At 52.5% G+C, this 18,767-nt stretch overlaps 3 protein-coding genes across 9 annotated transcripts; 2 read left to right on the forward strand and 1 right to left on the reverse strand.

Annotated features, from left to right (window-relative positions):
* The first annotated feature begins 2,146 nt into the window (after positions 1–2,146).
* TYROBP (transmembrane immune signaling adaptor TYROBP) lies at positions 2,147–5,078 on the forward strand. 2 transcript variants are annotated; one of them, XM_020871712.2, is made up of 5 exons: positions 2,147–2,294; positions 2,675–2,701; positions 2,863–2,997; positions 3,155–3,198; positions 4,843–5,078. In XM_020871712.2, exons 1-5 carry the CDS (start codon positions 2,240–2,242, stop codon positions 4,906–4,908), a joined length of 327 nt encoding a protein of 108 aa, XP_020727371.1. In that variant the 5' UTR covers positions 2,147–2,239; the 3' UTR covers positions 4,909–5,078. The 2 variants fall into 2 exon arrangements, with proteins under 2 accessions (XP_020727371.1, XP_020727370.1); XM_020871711.2 differs by having other exon boundaries at positions 2,148–2,294; positions 3,152–3,198.
* Positions 5,079–5,216: 138 nt separating this feature from the next.
* HCST (hematopoietic cell signal transducer) lies at positions 5,217–7,909 on the reverse strand. 4 transcript variants are annotated; one of them, XM_020871835.2, is made up of 5 exons: positions 7,787–7,909; positions 6,544–6,639; positions 6,141–6,164; positions 5,597–5,728; positions 5,217–5,366 (listed from the first exon to the last, which is right to left on the reverse strand). In XM_020871835.2, exons 2-5 carry the CDS (start codon positions 6,584–6,586, stop codon positions 5,326–5,328), a joined length of 240 nt encoding a protein of 79 aa, XP_020727494.2. In that variant the 5' UTR covers positions 6,587–6,639; positions 7,787–7,909; the 3' UTR covers positions 5,217–5,325. The 4 variants fall into 4 exon arrangements, with proteins under 4 accessions (XP_020727494.2, XP_020727495.2, XP_020727496.2 ...); XM_020871836.2 differs by lacking the exon at positions 7,787–7,909 and adding an exon at positions 7,585–7,722; XM_020871837.2 differs by lacking the exon at positions 7,787–7,909 and having other exon boundaries at positions 5,217–5,363; positions 6,544–7,505.
* Positions 7,910–8,099: 190 nt separating this feature from the next.
* On the forward strand, positions 8,100–15,794 carry NFKBID (NFKB inhibitor delta). Of its 3 annotated transcripts, none has more exons than XM_020871829.2 (10): positions 8,100–9,572; positions 9,752–9,812; positions 10,657–10,847; positions 10,929–11,034; positions 11,152–11,298; positions 11,413–11,464; positions 11,556–11,704; positions 13,839–13,955; positions 14,251–14,415; positions 15,132–15,794. In XM_020871829.2, exons 2-10 carry the CDS (start codon positions 9,798–9,800, stop codon positions 15,183–15,185), a joined length of 996 nt encoding a protein of 331 aa, XP_020727488.1. In that variant the 5' UTR covers positions 8,100–9,572; positions 9,752–9,797; the 3' UTR covers positions 15,186–15,794. The 3 variants fall into 3 exon arrangements, with proteins under 3 accessions (XP_020727488.1, XP_070307930.1, XP_070307931.1); XM_070451829.1 differs by lacking the exon at positions 8,100–9,572 and adding an exon at positions 10,185–10,402 and having other exon boundaries at positions 9,579–9,812; XM_070451830.1 differs by lacking the exon at positions 8,100–9,572 and having other exon boundaries at positions 9,721–9,812.
* Positions 15,795–18,767: the final 2,973 nt, after the last annotated feature.

An 18,767-nucleotide genomic window follows, 5' to 3' on the forward strand; every position in this document is an offset into this window, starting at 1 on the left:
TTGGAAGAATCAGATCAGGAGGCTGAGGCTGAAAGGTAGAAGGAGGATTTTTCTCTGAAGGGGAGCCCAGAACTGGAGACATGAATTGTTGTTGTTTAGTCACTATGGTGTGTCCGACTCTTTTGTGACTTCATGGACTATAGCCCGCCAGTCTCCTCTGTCCGTGGGGTTCTCTAGGCGAGAATACCAGAGTGCGTTGCCATTTGCTTCTCCCGGGGATCTTCCTGACCCAGGGATTGAACCCGCGTCTGCGGATTCTTTACCACTGAGTCACCTGGGAAGCCTTGAATTGCTAGTAACAATGACAACAATATTGATAATGATTAACATTCACTGAGCATTTACTGTGTGCCAGGCAGGCCTGATTCTCACAGACCTCACAAAATCCTCACAAGAAACTGGGCCACTGCTGCTGCATCCTGGCCCCCTGCTCCCACCCCTGCCTCCAACAGTCAGGTCCCCATGCCCAGCCAGAGGGAGCCTGTTGACTCCTGAGTCAGATCAGGGCCCTCCTGGCTCAGAGCTTCCTCTGGTCCCTGATTGCCCCTGGGCTCACTGGGCTTCAGCCACCTTGAGACGCCTGAGCAGGCAGGCCCTGTTCATTCCAGACCTGGTGGTGGTGGCGGCATGTTGATTCTTCTGTGACAGGACTCGGCCAGGCCTGGGCAATGGTGGCGTTTAATAGCCAGTGCCACCTGGGACTCGGCTGTGACCCTCTTCCGGACTCCAATTACCCACCCCCCACTCCAACAGGTCACTCAGTGTCTGTCCCATGACTGGCATCCAGTTTCCCCTTTTTCTCTCCTGAGCCCAGGCCCGGGGAGCTGTGGGTGTGCCGCCTGGACGGGGCTTCCTGTCACTGGCCCATCCCCCTATAGCCCCTAACCTCAGGTTCCTCCTTCCCCAGCTCTGGCTCCTCTCCTGTTGGGGCTAAAAGTCCTTGTCATCTCCTGGGTGGCCTCCCTCAGTACGGGCTTCCAGCCACTTCCTCATTTGGTGGGGGCAGCCCAGCCTGGTCCAGTGTCACCCATTGTCCCCCACCTGCCTCACCCCAAAGCCCTAGGCCTGGGTCTGTGCTGTGTGCATCTGTGTGACTGCCTAGTCTTCTTCCTCTTTCTCTGCCTGGTCACCACTTTTTCCTTCCCTCGCCTCCATCTTGGTTCTTTTCTTTTTCTTTAAGGGTCGGATATCTGTCTTTGGGTCCTGGGTTCTATGTCCACCTTTATTTGCTGTGTCACTTTGGCCGAGTGTCTTTATCCTCCTCTAAAATGGGATAAAAGCATGTACCTCAGAAGGGTGTGCTATGCTTCATTGTTTAGTCATGTCCAACTCTTTGGGACCCGATGGACTGTAGCCCACCAGGCACCTCTGTCCATGGAGATTCTCCAGGCAAGAATACTGGAGTGGGTAACCTATCTCTCCTCCAGGGGATCTTTCCAACCCAGGGATCGAACCCAGGTCTCCCGCATTCCAGGTGGATTCTTTACCATCTGAGCCACTAGGGGAGCCCAAGAATACTGGATTGGATAGCCCATCCCTTCTCCAGGTGATCTTCCCAACCCAGGAATTGAACCAGGGTCTCCTGAATTACAGGCAGATTCTTTACCAACTGAGCTACCAGGGAAGCCGCCTCAGAATGGTGTACTTGGGTTTAAATGCATTAACACTTGGACAGGGTGCCTGTGCATTACTGGAACCCATATCCTGGTGTTATCTTTTAATATCCTATGAACATTACAAGGTTCAGATTGTCAAATAAATATACCTGGTGCTTATAAAAAGCTGACAAGGGTCAGACCCTGTTCTAGAGATACAAATTCATTCGACCCCCCACAACACCCTTCAGAGTAGGTACTATTTTACTTCCTGTTTTACAGGTGAGGAAACTGAGGCCCAGAGAGGTTGAGTGACTTGCTCAAGGTTGTCCAGCCACGAAGCGGCAGAGATTAGCTCCAATCAGTCAGTCAGAGACCCTCCTGTGACAATGATGGCGGACCTCTGTCTGGGGGTGAAGGTTGAATGGACACATGCGCCCGTCGCCCTTCATTCTAACCACTGGAGGCTGCAGCCTGGGGTGTCTTGGCCTGACTCTCTTTGGTGATGTCTGTCTCTGTTCCTCCTCCCCCATCGTCCCCTCCTCCCTCCTGCCACCACCCACCTCAGACTTCCTTCTTTACTTGGACACTACACCACATCCCAGTCGCCTTAGACTGTGGTGTCCAGCAGCGTCACCTGCATCATGGGGGGCCTTAGACCCTCCGACAGGCTCCCATCTCTCCTTCTGACTGTGGGTGGTGAGTTGGGGGCTTCTGCAGCTTCTGGGCTCAGCACAGGGCAAGGCAGGGAGCTGGGCGGAAAGAGAGAATCGAAGCGGGGCGGGGTAGTGTTGGGACCGCAGCAGATCCCCAGCCCCCCAAACCCTATGAGTCTCTCCTAGAGCCTGCGCCCCAACCCACCCCAAGATTTAGCCTCTGGGAGAAGCAGAGGGAGGGGACTCTTAAGAGTGTTGCGACAGGACAAGTCGATGTAGAAGGAACACAGTCCAGAGGCCTTGATGACGGCCCCCAGGCCCTTCTTGTGCCCGCCGGGGATCAGGAGACACCCTCCCCAGCTTCTCTGCCCACCCCGCAGTCACAGTCCTGTGTCTCAGTTTACCTTCTTTTCCTCTCCTCAGGTCTCAGCCTCGTCCAGGCCCAGAGTGGTAGGTCGAGACCCTGCAACCTCCCGTCCTACCTCCCAAAGACCACCCCCCCTCTGGACCCTTCCCCAGTCTCTCCACACCTCCCCCCCAATGACTGACACCTCCTCCTGATTCCCACTCCCACGGGTCTCCCCTGACTCCTGTACCATGTCCATTCCCAGAATGCAACTGCTCCTCGGTGAGCCCGGGCGTGCTGGCCGGGATCGTGCTGGGGGACCTGGTGCTGACCCTCCTCATCGCCCTGGCCGTGTACTCCCTGGGTCGGCTGGTCCCTCGGGGGCGAGGGGCTGCGGAGGGTGAGTGGGGCCGGCTGGGGATGGCCTGGGACCCTCTGAGGACTTGCCTGGCAAGGGAAGGGTGAACTCCCAAGTCACAACCACCCAAAGGGAGGTGATGGGGGGGCTGACTTTGGAACAAGAAAATAGTCCCAATTCTCACCCCATTCCCCAGCAGTGACCCGGAAACAGCACATCACGGAGACAGAGTCGCCTTATCAGGTAAGGAAACCAAGTTATTGCCTCATCTCTCACTCCGGCCCTGTGCTTGTCTGTCCGAAATGTCCCTCCCCTAGTCCCCGCAGAACCCAGACCCTGAAGCCACGTTCCCAGGAGCTCCTCAAACATTGAAGATGAAGCATCCAAAACTGCTTTCAGTGATCAATCACGACCTTACGCTCAGCTTAAAATGTGCGGAGGGGAAATTCAGGGATGGTTTGCCTCATCCAGAAGGCAGGAAAAGCCCAGCCCAGGACATGCTGATTTCTCAGAGAAGTCCTCCGAAGAGCAGAGGATATAATTCAACCCTAATTTGGAGGCTTTAAAATGAGGAGTTTCAGAATTAATAGTGGGGGGCAGGAAGCGGATCTTGTCTCCTCTTGAGAAACTGACAAAAGCCAGAGACTCCTCAGAAAAATCCGTATGAAAAACACAAAATTGTGCATATAATCTACGGGCAGTGCAAGTATCCTTGAAAGCCTCCTTAAGAGCCATGATACAGGGACTTCCCTGGTGGTCCAGTGGCTGAGACTCCACACTCCCAATGCAGGGAGCTGAGGTTCGATCCCTGGTCAGGGAACTAGATCCCACAGGCCGCAACTAAGAGCCACGATGCAAATGTCATCTTTCCATCTTCCACCTCCTGTCAGTGTGATTCTTAACCCTTTACGGGGTCATGAGTTCCTCTGAGAAACTAATGGAAGACAAACAGACCCTTTCCAGAAAGATGAACTCCCAGACCAGGCATTTGTATGTGATTTTAGGGACTCTATCTGAGGCAGGCATCTTGGGGCCACAGACCCTTACCCCACCCCCACTGTGAATCTTGCTCTGTGAAGTCTGTTTTATTTGTCTGCAACCAGCTCTGGTTTGCTTCACTTGTGGCTTGAAAGTCTCTCTGTAAAGTATAAGGATCTCAAGTTTGGCTCCATGAGGACCAGAAGACTCAAGGGGATTTCCAGTTACTGGGAGGCAGTGACATTTTAGGGCAAAGGCCCAATTTATTCATTCCTTTGGTGAAATTTGTTGAGGGCCAGTATAGGCTAGATGCTGGTGAGCTTACATCCTAGTTGGAGAGATAGTCTTGAAGCAAATTAACAAGATCACTTGGGGAGGCAGTGTGAAGAAAATAAAGCAGGTTGATGTGACAATGACTGGGGTGTGGGGAGGAGAAACTAGAGATGAGGAAATCAAGAAATGCCTCTCAGGGAATTCCCTGGTGGTCTAGTGGTTAAGACTCTGTGCTTCCAATGCAGGGGGGCCCAGGTTTGATCTCTGGCCTTAGGGAACTAGGATTCCACATGCCATGTGGTCAAAGGAAAAAAGAAATGCCTCTCTGAGAAAATGCCATGAGCTGAGACTAGAAGGTGGAGAAGGAACCTCCCATGGGACTATATGGGGGACTGGTGTTCCAGGCAGAGAGAAGAGCACACCCAAAGGCCCCTTGCCTGGGGCATAATGGTGAGGCAGAGAGAAGAAGGGAGCATTGAATGTCCTTGAATAAAATCTAGATCTCTTTCATGGCTACAAAGTTGAAGAAGCTGCCAGGGGCCTCGCCAGCCCCTGGGAGAAAGCTAGATTTTCAGTTTATTTGGTCCATACCGTGGTGGTCCTTGCACTGATGGTCCACACCCTTCCATCCCTTAGGAGCTCCAAGGCCAGAGGACAGATGTCTACAGCGACCTCAACACACAGAGGCCGTATTACAAATGAGTCCAAAGCAGGGCAGTCAACAACCTGATGCCTGGATCCAGTCATTCCTGATGCCTGCTCAGCACTCTACTCCTAATCCCATCAAGACACGGATCCACAGAGTGGCCTCCACGAGATGTCAGACTTATCCCCACTACTGCCCCCAAATAAACATTGGAGTGCACAAACAATGCTAAGTTATTCCAGATCCCTGGGCAGATGGGGTGGGGATATATGGGGTCCTGGGGGGAATCAAGGACCCAGAAAACAGATAAATGAGAAGGAGCCTTTGGGGAACCTGGGTTCTTTGAGAAAGAATTAGAACAAGAGGTATTTCAACGGCTTTATTCCAGCCCCAAAGCAGGGTGGATTTTCTTGTGCCACCACCCACACACAGGATGAGAGGGTCAGAAGTCAAAACTTGCAGTTACAGGGAAGTCAACCCCTGCCAGGCATGTTGATGTAGATTTTGTCATCTTCTGGGGGTGGGGGAGAGAAAGCATGAGGCCTGACCACCCACCTCCCACCCACATCTCCACCCCCTTGGGGACCCCCAGCCTCAGGGGTTTTCTCAGGAGTTCCCCCAAGCACCGCCCCCAGGGTTTCCCCGGAACCTCGAGGGCTTGCCCAAGGTGGGGGGGCCCGCCCTGGGGACCCCCTCCCTGGGGACATCTTGTCCCTTTAGGCCCAGCCCTGCCCCTGTTCTCACCTTGGGTGGGCCTGCTGCGTAGGCGCGCACACACAAACACCACCACCACAATCAGCAGTGACACAACAGCATCCGCAGCCACAAGGCCTGCCAGGAGTGGCAGAGAGAGGGGCCCACATCCGGAACAGGAACCTGAAGCGGGGGGACCAAGACAAGAAGGTGGCTGAGGGGCTTCCAGACACTCAAGGCTGGGCTTCAGGCATATGATACAAAGGAAATCCCTTTGGGGGTGGCTGTCCCAGAATTCCTGGGGAAGGAGAGGGATCTTGGAGATTCAGAGAGAAGCTGGGGATGTCCTAGGGCTCCCAGGACTGTGCTTTGGGCACAGTGAGTACCCCTGAAGACAGATCGGGGGTTGATGCATTGTTGGGCCTTCAGTTTGGTGATGAGGATGGTGACGTGGGGACCCAGAGAGGGCTGCAGATCCTTTGGCAGCTCCAACTTGAGGATGAGAAGTGAGATTCAGGATTCAGAGGCCACAATTTAGGAATGGAAGCAGGACCTGAGGTGGTGCTGCAAAGGGGAGGGGGGATTGATTTCTCACCTGGGGTCATCTGAGCTGCAGCCACTGTGGAAGGAGAGAGAAGGCAGATCAGTGGGCAGAGGTGGTTCTCAAAACAGGCCGCAGGGAAAGGAGATGCCCTGAGAAATAACCACTCTGGAGAGATCAAATGAAAAGAGGGGCCAGGTAGGAGGGGAGTGCCCAGAGACCCCGAGAGAGACAGGAAATCAGAAGTAGAGGCAGAGACCCAGCAGTAGAAGGGGATGGACAGGCAGCCATCCAAATTCAGCTTCCCTTCCCAAAGAACCAGCCCAGAAGTTCATTTCTGGAAAGGAAAGGGCACTGAGAGGACCCGCCCTCAGCACCTCTTCCTTCAGATGCCACCCCAAACTGTTCACAAAACTCTAACACCCCCCGCCCCAGCCCCTGTAACCACTGGCTTCACCTGGGAGCAAAAGCAGGAGCAGGATGTTGGCTGGCGGGACCATGGCGGGCTGGGGGCTGGAAGGGACCTCTCAAAGGGCTTTGGTCCAGAGAAGTCCTGAGGAACAATGGGGGAGTGGAGAGGCAGCAATAGCGGATGTCACCCCGCTGGTGACAAGGCCACCTGCTTCCTGTGTGTCTGTGTGGGAGGGGGAGAGGTGATGGATCCCTCTGACTGCCTTCAGGGACAAACTAGGTGGAGGGTCAGAGAGACCAGGGAGGCTGCTATGATTGTCCAGGTGAGACGTGACAGGTAGACCAGGGTGTGGGCACTGGGGAGATTCTGGCGAGATTTTTAAAGTAGAGACGACAAGACTTGCTGATGGAGTGGATATGAGTGTGTATGAGAAAGAGGGATCCAGGATGACCGAAGATTCTGGTCTGAGCAACTAAGGACAGAGAATCCTTTGACAGGATGGAGAAAGAGGGGAAGCAGGTTTAGGGGGAAAAGTGCCCAGGTTTGGCAAACGGAGTTGGAAATGCCTGATAGGGCTCCCCGTGGAGAAGTTAAACGACCACAGTGGCCTCTTTGAGTTCATGGGATGTCTGATCTGGAGATGTAAATTTGGGGACTGATGGCTCATGGATGGTATTTAAAGCCATAAGACTGGATGAGATCATCAAGGAAGTGAGTAGAGACAGAGAAACACCACCTCCCCCAACACCAAGAAAGGGTGAAGAGGAGTAAACAGGCAGGAAAACGGAAGGAGCAGCAAGTGAGGGAGGAGAACCAGGAGAGCAAGTCTTGAAAGCAGGGGAGAAATGTGATTTACATGGTCACCAAGATGGGAACTGAGAAACGAGCCTCCCACTGGAATGACAGTCTGCTTGAGGGCTGGGAATTCCTGGCTGCTTAGTTCACAGCTACACCACAGCACCCAGCAAAGTGCCTCCCTTTAAGTAATAAATTCTTTTTAACGACGAATGAACAAATGAGAACTGGCCCCTGAAAAAGGTGATGTGGGGAAGAGGGGAAATTTGAGTCCACCTACATCATTCTTACCTACAGACCTTTCCTCCCTTGAGACCAAGGAGTCCAGAATCCCAGTCCCCTTCTCCCTGGACCTGGTATTACTGGCAGCGTCCTCCCACCCTCCACCAGCCCAGGGACTTGAAGTCAAGGCCTCCAACATCCACTTGGACAAAGATCCAGAAATTCAGATCCCCAGTTCCCTCCTCCTTCAGGAGTCCGCCACCCCAGGCACCTTCTCCCTCAGACTGAAGATAGGTTCCCAATTCCTCTTTCCCAGGAGACTTCGGAGTCGGGACTTCAAAATGAGCTCCGCCCATTCAGACACCAGACTCGCTCGAGCGCACCATGGGGACTCCCGGGCTTGTGGGCGGGGCCCTGCCCAGGACTGGGTGGGGCCAGAATCTGCGTTTAAAATCTCGCGGGGGGACCCGGTCCAAGATCGGGGACCCGGCGGCGGCTCCGCGGGAAAGCAGCGAGGCTGGCGCAGCGCCGAGGCCGGGGCCCTGGGGGCCCGCAGTCAGCACCACGGAATCCCCGAGGTAACTGAGGGGCGGGGAGGTGAGGTAACGCTCGGCCCCTAAGAGAGGGGCTGGGGGCCGAAGATGGACATCAAGAGTGAGGGGTCTAGCATCAAGCTGAGAGTGAGAACCCAATGTGTGCAGGGGGCAGAGGGTGCAAAGTCCTGGGTCGTGATGCCGGAGTGGCTGGGATTCTGGGATCCGAGTCCGGAGAGCTAAAAGACTGGGGGTCCGGAGTCTTAGGTCCTGGGGATGAAAGTGCTGGGAAGCCCCGAGCCCTGCCTGGGTCCTAGGAGGAGGGGCTGGCGACCTAGCCGCCATACTCTAGAAAGAGGCTGGATTGAGTCCTTGGGGGCGTTTGAAATTGGCCAAGGTCTAGATAGACAAGGTCCAAGGCTTGGCCGCAGGGATGCTCTCTGCCCGTGACCCTGGCCCCACCCTGGGATTTCCCGAGTCGCCACCCGGCCCAGGTCCTCGGTCTGAGCAGGAATTCCCCGTGTGCGGGGATTCCACGAACGCCACGCTTGGCCACGCATCGTGTTTCGGAGCCGGACACCTGGTGTACGGGGTAGAGAGGAAGAGGGAGGTGGAAGATTCCCTTGCGTGAGCGCCGTGACGTCAGCGCGTCGCGTCTGGGCTGTTTCCGAGTCCGCCTTCCCGCGCCTTAACCCTTTCTCCGCCCGAACCGAGTGAGGGCCGAGGGCCCAGGCTTCTGGGGTCGCGTGAACAAGAAGTCTGGAAACTGGGACTCCCAGGTCCTAGAGGGGAGTAGGCTGAGGCTCGGACTCCTGGGTCCTGGGGTAGAGGTTGCGAGTCTCCCAGACTCCTGTGGGGTGGGGCTTGGACTCCTGGGTCTGAAGAAGGGGGCAAGGTCCGAACTTTTGGATCCCTGAAGAGCCAGGGGGCTGTTGACTTCGTGGTTCCTTAGGGAGAGGGGCTGGGGACTCGGATATCTGGTTTCCCGAGGAAAAGTATCAGGGCAGCTTCTAGGGCAGAGAGATTTGGGAACCTGGATGTGCGTCTCTGTGAAGGGAAGCCCGGCATCCCCCCGAATTCCTCAGGACTGGGAGATCTGGGTGTGGGGTGCGGTGGGATTTTTCACGGAAGTGGCGGTCAGAGAGAGGGGGGCTGAAGAGGGCGTCCTCCACCCCCTTCCTTAGTTTCCACGACGCTGGTGGAAAGTTGGGTCATAGGGGAAAGTGCGGAGCAAAAGGAAGGAAACGGCGGAGGCGGCTGCGGCGCCGCACCCGAAATCTTAGGTTGGCTTTGGAGTTCTCGGCGACAGCAGTGTGCCAGTTTTTTCCGCGCGGGAGGGCGAGGAGGATGCTCAGATCCACTCCCCCGCGCCCTTGGGTGACTTAAAGACCCCTGATAACTTCCCTCCTTCTTCACCCCGCAGTGAGCCGGAATGAGCGCAGCCATTGCCCGTCACAGACGGTGAAGAAGCTGCTAGAAGAACAGAGGCGCCGCCAGCAGCAGCCAGACGCCGGTGGGCTACCGGTGAGCCCCAGGACGCCCTGTAAACTACAACTCCCATGAGGCCATGTCCTGGTGGGCAAGGGCCCTCAGGGCTGACGAGAGATGTAGTCTTGACTTAGCTGCCCTGTAGGTGGGGAATGGGTGCCGAAAAGTCTGCTGGATAAATGCCCCCTTGTTTCTTTTTGTTTCGGCCTCCACAGGGACAGTTCCCACCTCCTCTGGCCCAGCCCCTGACTTCATCTGTGAATGAGGGTGAAGCTGGTAAGTCTGGAAACTCACTTGGTTCCCTCAGGGACTCAAATATCCCTGCTCTTAGAACTTTCCAGAACTTAGGTGTTAGGCCCTCATTCTTGCCGAGACCTGGTAGCAGTTTGATCTCCCAGATTCTCTGGAGCTCAGTAGTTTCTGCACGTAGTCCAGGGGCCCAGGCTCCCAGCCTGGAGTCTAGGCCCTCACCCACTCAGTGTTCAGGCATTTAGGCCCCCACAGTCCAAACCTCCAACCCTTTGATGCCCCAGAAGTACTAGCTTTCTCTATCCTGGGGACGCTGGGCCCTCATACAGCTCCTGTCTGGGCTGCTACTTCCCTAACTCTGGTAACCGGGCCTGCCCCTGCTCCTCCTCTCACACACAGGCCATACTCACTTCCCTGCACACCAGGAGACTGTGGGTTCTGGACTTGGCAGCCTGGCGCCCCCCACTGGCTTTGTAGACTGGGACCCCAACACGCATGCTGCCTACACGGACAGCCTCTACTCTTATCCTGCTTCTGCTGCTGAAAGTTTTCTGACTCCTGACTTCTACTCACCCTCGGACCCAGGGCGGCCGTGTTCATTTCCCCTGGGGATGGAGGTGAGACTGACAATGGGAACTGGATGCTGAAGGGTCCCTGAGATGCCCAGTTGCCCTTATGCAGCACAACATTCTGAGATGTCTGGGTTAGGAGCCCATTCCTCAGGTGGGCAAAACTGAGACCCAAAGGTCCAGGGTTACTGGCCGCAGATGGAACATGCAGCCACTCTGCCTAGCACTCTGTATGTGTATGTGTGTGGTGGAAAGAGGGAATTCTCAGCTGACTGGCTCTCCCCACCCCCTGTACCCTTCAGGACCCCCTGGACACTCGGCTCTATGCAGACCCTTCCCTGCCACAGGCAGGATCCTGGAGGGCTTCTGGGCTTCCCTCAGGACCTCCACAGTTGCCTCCTGTGGTCACTGGACCATCCCTGGACACTGCCCGTGCTCACATGCTGGCTCTGGGACCCCAAAAGCTGCTGGCGCAGGATGAGGAAGGAGACACGTGAGTATAGGGGAGTGGAGTCTGCGGGCTTCCTGCTCAGCTGGGGTGCTGTGCTCATTGCTGCCCCCCACCTGTCCCCAGGCTCTTGCACCTGTTTGCGGCGCGGGGGTTACGCTGGGCAGCATATGCTGCAGCTGAGATGCTCCAAGCGTACAGACATCTGGACATTCGTGAGCATAAGGGCAAGGTGAGGGCTGGAGGCTTGGTCTCCTGGATCTGAGGACAAAAGGGCTGGGAGCCTGGGTCCTGGTTTTCAAAGGGTAGGGGATGGGGGGCCCAGACTGACCTTTCTTGACACCTGCAGACCCCTCTTCTGGTGGCTGCTGCTGCCAACCAGCCCCTGATTGTGGAGGATCTACTGAACCTGGGAGCGGAACCCAACGCCACTGACCATCAAGGACGTTCTGTCTTACACGTGGCCGCTACATATGGGCTCCCAAGAGTCCTCTCGGTATGTCCATGTGGCAGGTGGGATGAGTGGGATGGGCTAGATTGCCTAGATCTTGACTTTCAGGGCTACATGGCCCGGAGAGACTCTAAGCCAGCTCTCTGCCTTCTCCTCCAGGCTGTAATTAACTCAGGGGTTCGAGTTGACATAGAAGCCAGAGACTTTGAGGGTAAGTTGAATGGCGGCAGGGTGTTATGGCAGGTGGGGCTGGGTCGGGGGAGTGCTCCAAATGTAAAGTCCTTACTGTCTCTGCTCTGCAGGCCTCACCCCACTCCACACAGCCATCCTGGCCCTCAACGTGGCTATGCACCCTCCTGACCTATATCCCCCAGTACTGAGTACCCAGGCCCAGGACAGGTTGGCTTGCGTCAAGATGTTGCTGCACATGGGTGCTGATCACACCAGCCAGGTGAGCTGGGCAGTGGACAGCTAGCCCCCAGGAGGGCATGTGGGATGGGAGCTCTTGAATGTCCAAGAAGGCTAAATAAATGCTGACTTGCCCCTTGTCAGTGGCGTGAACTTAAACATGTTACTTCACTTCTCTGTGTCCCAGTTGTCAACTGGGAATAATATTAATGATTTTAGCTTATATTTATCAAGCACTTAACTGTTACTAAACACTGAGTTTCACCGATTAGCTAATTGAATTCTCACAAACACGCTTTGATGTGTGTGCTATTATTGCCTTCTCCATTTTAATGATAATGAAACAGGCTCAAGGACTCAAAAATCTTGTACCTTGAAAGTGTCAGAGGGGATTCAAGCCCAGGTGGCCTGACCCTAGAATCTAGCTCTTAATACATATATTCTCCTCCTTCCTGCCAGTAGCTCCTTCAAAGGCTGGCTGAAGGAATTACACATCCACTCATTGTTTTGGAATTTTTTTGTTTTAAGAACTTTGAACACAGATAAAGTACAGAAAATAATGTTGATATAATAAACTCCACCTACCCAACATAAATAACCAGCTATGAGTTGCTGGGTTATCACTTCCCCACTTCCCTGTATTACTTTTAAGTAAATCCAAGCTTATAATTTTATGGGTAAAATTATACCCATAAAATTTGTCTTAAAAGATAAGAATTCTTTTTAACCTCAGTACCATTATTCCACCTTAAAAAAATTAACAATCTCATAAGAGCAAATATCTTGTGTTCAAATTTTTGTTTGGCTCTAAAGTAACATACGGGCTTCCCAGGTGGCATAGCAGTAGAGAATCCCCTGCCGAGCAGGAGACGAGGGTTCGATCCTGGGTCGGGAAGATCCCCTCAAGAAGGATATAGCAATCCACTCCAGTATTCTTGCCTGGAAAATCCCAGGCACAAAGGAGCCTGGCAGGCTGTAGTCCGTGGGGTCACAAAGAGTCGGACACAACTTAGTGACTGAGCATGCAAGCACAGTAACATACGTTTATTTTTTTTATTTAAAAAAACCCCAAAAAACTATGATCCAAATAAAGCCCACACATTGCAATGATATGTCCTTTTTTTCCCTTTTTAAAAAAATTTTTATTGAAGTATAATTGATTTACAACATTGTGTTAGTTTCAGGTATACAGCAAAGTGATTTATTTGTACATATATATACATATTCTATTTCATATTCTTTTCCATTATGGTTTATTACAGGATATTAAGTCTAGTTCCCTGTGCTACACAGTAGGACCTTGTTTGTCTATTTTATATGCAGTAGTTTGTTTCCGCTAATCCCAAACTCCTAATTTATCCTCCCCCACCCTGTTTTCCCTTTAAGCAAGTATAAGTTTGTTTTCCATGTCTAAACACACAATTTTTCATGTTTATTATCATTAGGGATTCTTTGAAGGCACATAATAAAGTTTCATTGTGGAAAATGTCTTTATTTGCTTCAAAATGTGAAGAGAGCTACTCTGTATGGAAGTAGATATAGGCTTAGGTAGTCCACTGATAAATGCTTCTCAGTTCCCATCCTTGTAGATAAAATAGTCCATGTGGGATGTGGGTGCATTTTATTGTGTTCAGTAGAATGTGGGCTGGCCAGGGCAGCTGCTAGTCCAGAGATCCAGAGAGCTCCTTTGGAGGACTAGAAAAGGAGTTTTTTTCTCAATGATACCTGGGCTGGAAAACTGTCTTAATGAATATACAGTTCAGTGGTGCTTATGATCTGAATATGTGCTCGTGTTCACTCAATTTCTCAGTTGTGTCCGACTCTTTACAAGCCTACGGACTATAGCCCGCAAGGCTCATCTGTCCGTGGGATTTTCCCGGCAAGAATACTAGAGTGGGTTGCCATTTCCTCCTCCAGGGGATCTTCCCAACCCAGGGATCGAAACCATGTCTCTTGTGTCTTCTGCATTGGTAGGCAAAGTCTTTACCACTGCTCCATGATCTGAATGGCACCCCCTTAAATCTGGTATTCTTGTAGAGTGCACAGTGCATGCACCTGTATAATGCACATATGGGTGCTTGCAAAAGAGGAACAGAGTCTCTAAAGGCTTTTGGGCTCCATGGTTGGAGGCCTGGGTATGAGGACTGGCCTGACTTCTGCCGTTCCCCTCTCCACAGGAGATCAAGAGCAACAAGACTGTTTTGCACTTGGCTGTGCAGGCCGCCAACCCGACCCTGGTTCAGCTGCTCCTGGCACTGCCCCGGGGAGACCTGCGGGCCTTTGTCAACATGAAGGTAGGGGCCTGGGCTGGAATGTGCAGATTAGGTGAGGTGTGGCAGAGATGGGCAGCTGGATGCTGGGGGTCTTGTGGCTGTGGCTGTGGAGGGGACGATGTATAGGATGTGGACCTAGACCGGGGGCACGTGGTGTGCACAGACAGAGGGCTGTGTGGAATGTGGTGTGGAGCAGGGCTCTGGGACGTGAGAGGGGACATGTGGGACATGAACATGGTAGTATAGAGAGTGTGAGGTAGAGAGCCCAGGCCAGCTGAGTCTGCGTCCTTAGCAGTCCTCCCCTCACTGTCTCCAGGCCCATGGGAACACCGCCCTCCACATGGCGGCCGCCCTGCCCCCTGGGCCGGCCCAGGAGGCCATTGTGCGGCGCCTGCTGGCAGCTGGAGCGGATCCAACACTGCGCAACCTGGAGAACGAGCAGCCTGTCCACCTGCTACGGCCTGGGCCGGGCCCTGAGGGGGTGAGCACTGAGCCAGCCCTTACTGCAGGGTGAACCTCTGACCCCGTCCATTCCTGACTTTAGAGGGTGACTTGTGGTGTCAGAAGGTGACCTTGACCCTTCTCCGACCTTGACTTCAAAATGTGACCTTGAGGGACTTCACTGGCAGTCCAGTGGTTAATACTTCCCACTTCCACTGCAAGGGGCTTGGGTTTGATTACTGGTCTGGGAACTAAGATCCCACATGTCATGCAGCACAGCCAAAAAAACAAGAGTGACCTTGGACCTCAGTGTCTGCTCCCTTGCCTGATAAGGTGACTCCTCCTAATCTCTATTTAAACCCTGACCTCAGAGTATGACCTCTACTTTTAACCCTGAATCCTGACCTTAAGGTGTGACCTTTGATCCCCAGGATAACCTCCAGCCCCCTGACTTTTAGTCCTGACCTCAGAGTGGGACTTCTGACCCTCAAATGTGACTCTTGACTCCTAGCTTCTCCCTTTGGACTCCCAGTCCTCAGTGCTAATCCCAAGGTGGGATCTCTCAGCCAGCAACACCTTTGCTCAGGAGCCTTGATTCATTGTGTGCACGAGGCTTAACCCCCATTCCCACACGTTTGACCTTCAAACCCATCTGACTTGACTCATTTCTCTCTGACCCCCAGCTTCACAGGGTGCGCCTGCCCCATCTCTCCCTGCAGCCTCTCAAACTTCTCCCCTGTCTTGTTTTGTTTACAGCTCCGGCAGCTTTTGAAGAGGAGCCGAGTGGCACCCCCAGGCCTGTCCTCTTAGGACGCAAACCCAGAACCTGGACTGATTTTCCAGTCCCCACCGTCCTGTGGGACAACCAGCGTATGCTAATGTTGCAAATTCGTGATAATGTATGTGGACAATGTCCAGCCTTTGGGGTCTTACATTAAAACCCCAAAATGGCTGCTAGGGGGTAAACAGTCCCCAATATTTGGGGCAGTATGATACCCCTCCCCCACCCACAAGGAGCCCCCTTGATGATTTCTGTGAAATCGAGGCCCCTTGATTGTTTCTGTGAAACACCCTAGACCCCCCCAACCCTTTCCCCCGCAGGATCTTTCAGGGTCCCCTCCGCTAACTCAGCTCTTTACATCTGGAACCCCAGATATAACTCCCTTACATGGTACTTGGAGTATCCCCCAAAACAGCTTCTGGTACCATCCCAGTAGAGCTCCAAGATGACCCACTGACCTCCCTGGGACCCAACCCCTTCAGGTCCCTAACCCTGAGACATAGGAAGGACTCTCCTAAGTTAGAGTCCCCTAGGCCTTTTTAAGTCGACTCAACCAGGCCCCTGTCCCAGACCTCGATATTTCCAGTGAATCCCCTCCCCTCTCTGAAACTCCTGATTAAACTCAACCTGGACTGGAACTGTTACTATCTAATCGCTCATCCTTGGTGCAGGGAAGCGACTGAGGAGCTGTGTTTGGGTGAACGTGTCTGGGGGGTATACTGTAGCAGACACCGTGGCGGGGGGCCAAGTCCATATCCTGTCACCCTCCCCACTCAACACCTGGTGGTCTGACTGCCAGGGCCAGCACGTGAATCTTTGCCTGTGGGCCTTCTCAGAACCCCTGGTGCCCACTTTGCCTCTTCCCACCTCCAGTAGCCCTCAACCAGTGACTGACTGAAGGGAGATAGTGTGTAAATGCTCCAGGCCCACCCCCTCAGTGGGGATGACTGTGTGTATTCTGCACAGGCTCTCAAAGTTCCCTGACGGAATGAGCCTCCAGTTCTCTACCCAGTGGTCCTGGCTTGCTAACCTGCCCTTTTGTGGCAGCTTTTTCCCTTTTCTGTGTCACTTCCTGCTTCCCAACCAGTGTTTTCCAGCCCTTCCAGGTAATCATGTCCTCATATCCTTGCCTCAGCCTCTGCTTCTGGAGAAACGTTAACTAAAGACAGAAGGCCTCCACAATGTCCCCTTCTCATATCTGCCCCACAGCCTCTGCTCTGGCCTCCATTCCAATCTCATCCCTCCAGAAAGCCCTCTGACCCATGTTAGTCCCCACTGCTTGGAGCCTCTCACGGACAGCAAACCAGGCACACTTGAGGGTGTGGGCCAGTATCTCTACCCCAAGACCTAAGGCTTAAAACAACCACCACTTTTTTTGGCCATGAATTTGCAGTCTGGGCTGGGCTGAGCTGGGCAGTTCTGCTGTCTTTGGTCATTCGTGTGGCTGCAGTAAGCTGGAGGCCTGCTTGGGCTGGACAATGGCACTCAGATATCTGAGAGCTTGGTCAAGATGGCTGAAACCCCTGAGAGTGAACCGAGCATCCCTCTCTGGTCCCTCCAGGAGGGTGGGAGGATCCCTTCACAGGATAGCTCCAAGAGAACAAGCCCCTGCTCACATCATGCTTGCTGACACCACACTGGTCAAAGTCCGTCATGTGGCCAAGCCCAGAATCTGTGGGGAGGAGGGTACTACCCAAGGACAAGACTGGGAGGTGGGGTCATTGGTGGTGCCAGCACCAGTCTCCCACATCAGCTGCCTTGGACCAGCATTTATGTGCTCCTCTGTGTGTACTCACATCCTGGCAGCTGACCCACGAAAAATTCATAGAAATATGTCATATTTCATCAGTTCTAGGAAGAACTTAATAGGAATTTATCTTACAGTCAATTATGTGACCTAGTTTAATGTCAGCATATTTTTCCTTTGTGGTATACAAAATAATGGTATTTATTTTTGATAGCATCTTAGATTCTGTTGACATATATGTATCCCAACATGTATCAAAACACACACATCCACACACACAGACACCACTAACATGATAACATGTCTGTATGTGTGTTTGTGTGCGCTCTGTTGTGTCTGACTGCGACCCTATGGACTCTGGCCCACCAGGTTCCTCCATCCATGGAATTTTCCAGGCAAGGATACTGGAGCGGGTGTTGCCATTTTCTTCTCCAGGGAATCTTTCTGACCCAAGAACTGAACCCACCTCTCTTGAGTCTCCTGCATTGGCAGGCGGATTCTTTACCACTGAGCCACCTGGGAAGCCCAACATATCTCTAAGAAAACTGCTTTACTAAAAGAATCAAATTGCTTTCAATGGGAAAATAGAGTGGCTTAAGGGGCACAGGAGCATCAAATAAGCAATAGTAAAGTTATTTTTCCTGCTGGAATTTCAATAAAACAGTGTTTTTAAACTAATTACTCTAAGTATAGTCATTAAAATGCAAATATTCTTAAGGAATCATGTATTGAACATATTGAGCAAAATGGCCTTTCATTTTCTATCCCACCTGCTCAGAGCTCCTTAGCCATTTTTAGCCTGTTAATCACCCTTGGCTGTGAAAATAGAAAGGCAAGTTTTCCCCTGCTTGTAGTGCTAGTTATAGATTTCTAACCTGATGTTGAAACCAGATCAGAATGATGTTTCTAACTGGGTTCTTTTTTGATCACACTGCAAGGAATGTGGGATCTTAGTTTTTCAACCGGGGATCAAACCCGTGCCCCCTGAAGTGGAAGTGGGGTGTTTTAACTACTGGGCCACTAGGGAAGTCCCAGAAACTGCGTTCTTAATAAAACTGTAACATTGTATCCAACTTGCATCATGTAGACATCTTTCTCCCAATGCTTATCATGTCTATATTTAATATACATGACCTATATTTGTACGTATATATTATGTAGAGCTCACCACGGTGAGCTCATTGGTCCTTTGGGAAAAATAGAAAAACTGCTCCCTCCGTTAGCGGTCTGTCAGAAAATTGTGCTATCCTAATATTGGGACACAGCACATTACTGCCATCTGCTGGGAAGCTCTGGTAAAAATGCGATCTGCAATGTCTAGGAGATGAATGTACACTTGAAATGTTGCAGAGAGCAACCTGAACACCATATGGGACATCCATGGATTATTAGCCAGGGGGTTAGCAAAATGGCCGAGTGTGGGCACTGGAGCCAGGTTTCCTGGGTTGGATTTCTAGCTGCAACGCTTCCTAGATGGCGACCTTGAGAATGTGATGAACGTCTCTTTGCCTCCATTTCCTAATCTATTAATGAGGATAGTTGTAGTACCTACTTCATGGGGTGACTAAGTGTGCCAGTGCATGTAAAGCCCTTGGATCAGCCTGACACAGGCATGAGTTTGCTCCCATGTCATTTTAGAATTTATTCAACAAATACTTACAAAATGCCAGGCACAATTCCAATGTCTCAACAAATATTACTCCTTTTAATCCTAACAACCCTCTTGAAACAAGTAATGTATAGAGGGATAGCTCTGGCATGTCACAAAATGGGATGCACTTGCAGGCAACACATAACCCTTACTGGGACACGTGGTTGAATTTCCACACGCCAGGGGGACTCCTATCGCCTCCCCAAGAAGGGA

This window comes from Odocoileus virginianus, chromosome 20 (genome assembly GCF_023699985.2).
Source record: "Odocoileus virginianus isolate 20LAN1187 ecotype Illinois chromosome 20, Ovbor_1.2, whole genome shotgun sequence".
In the NCBI taxonomy this organism is placed as follows: domain Eukaryota; kingdom Metazoa; phylum Chordata; class Mammalia; order Artiodactyla; family Cervidae; genus Odocoileus; species Odocoileus virginianus.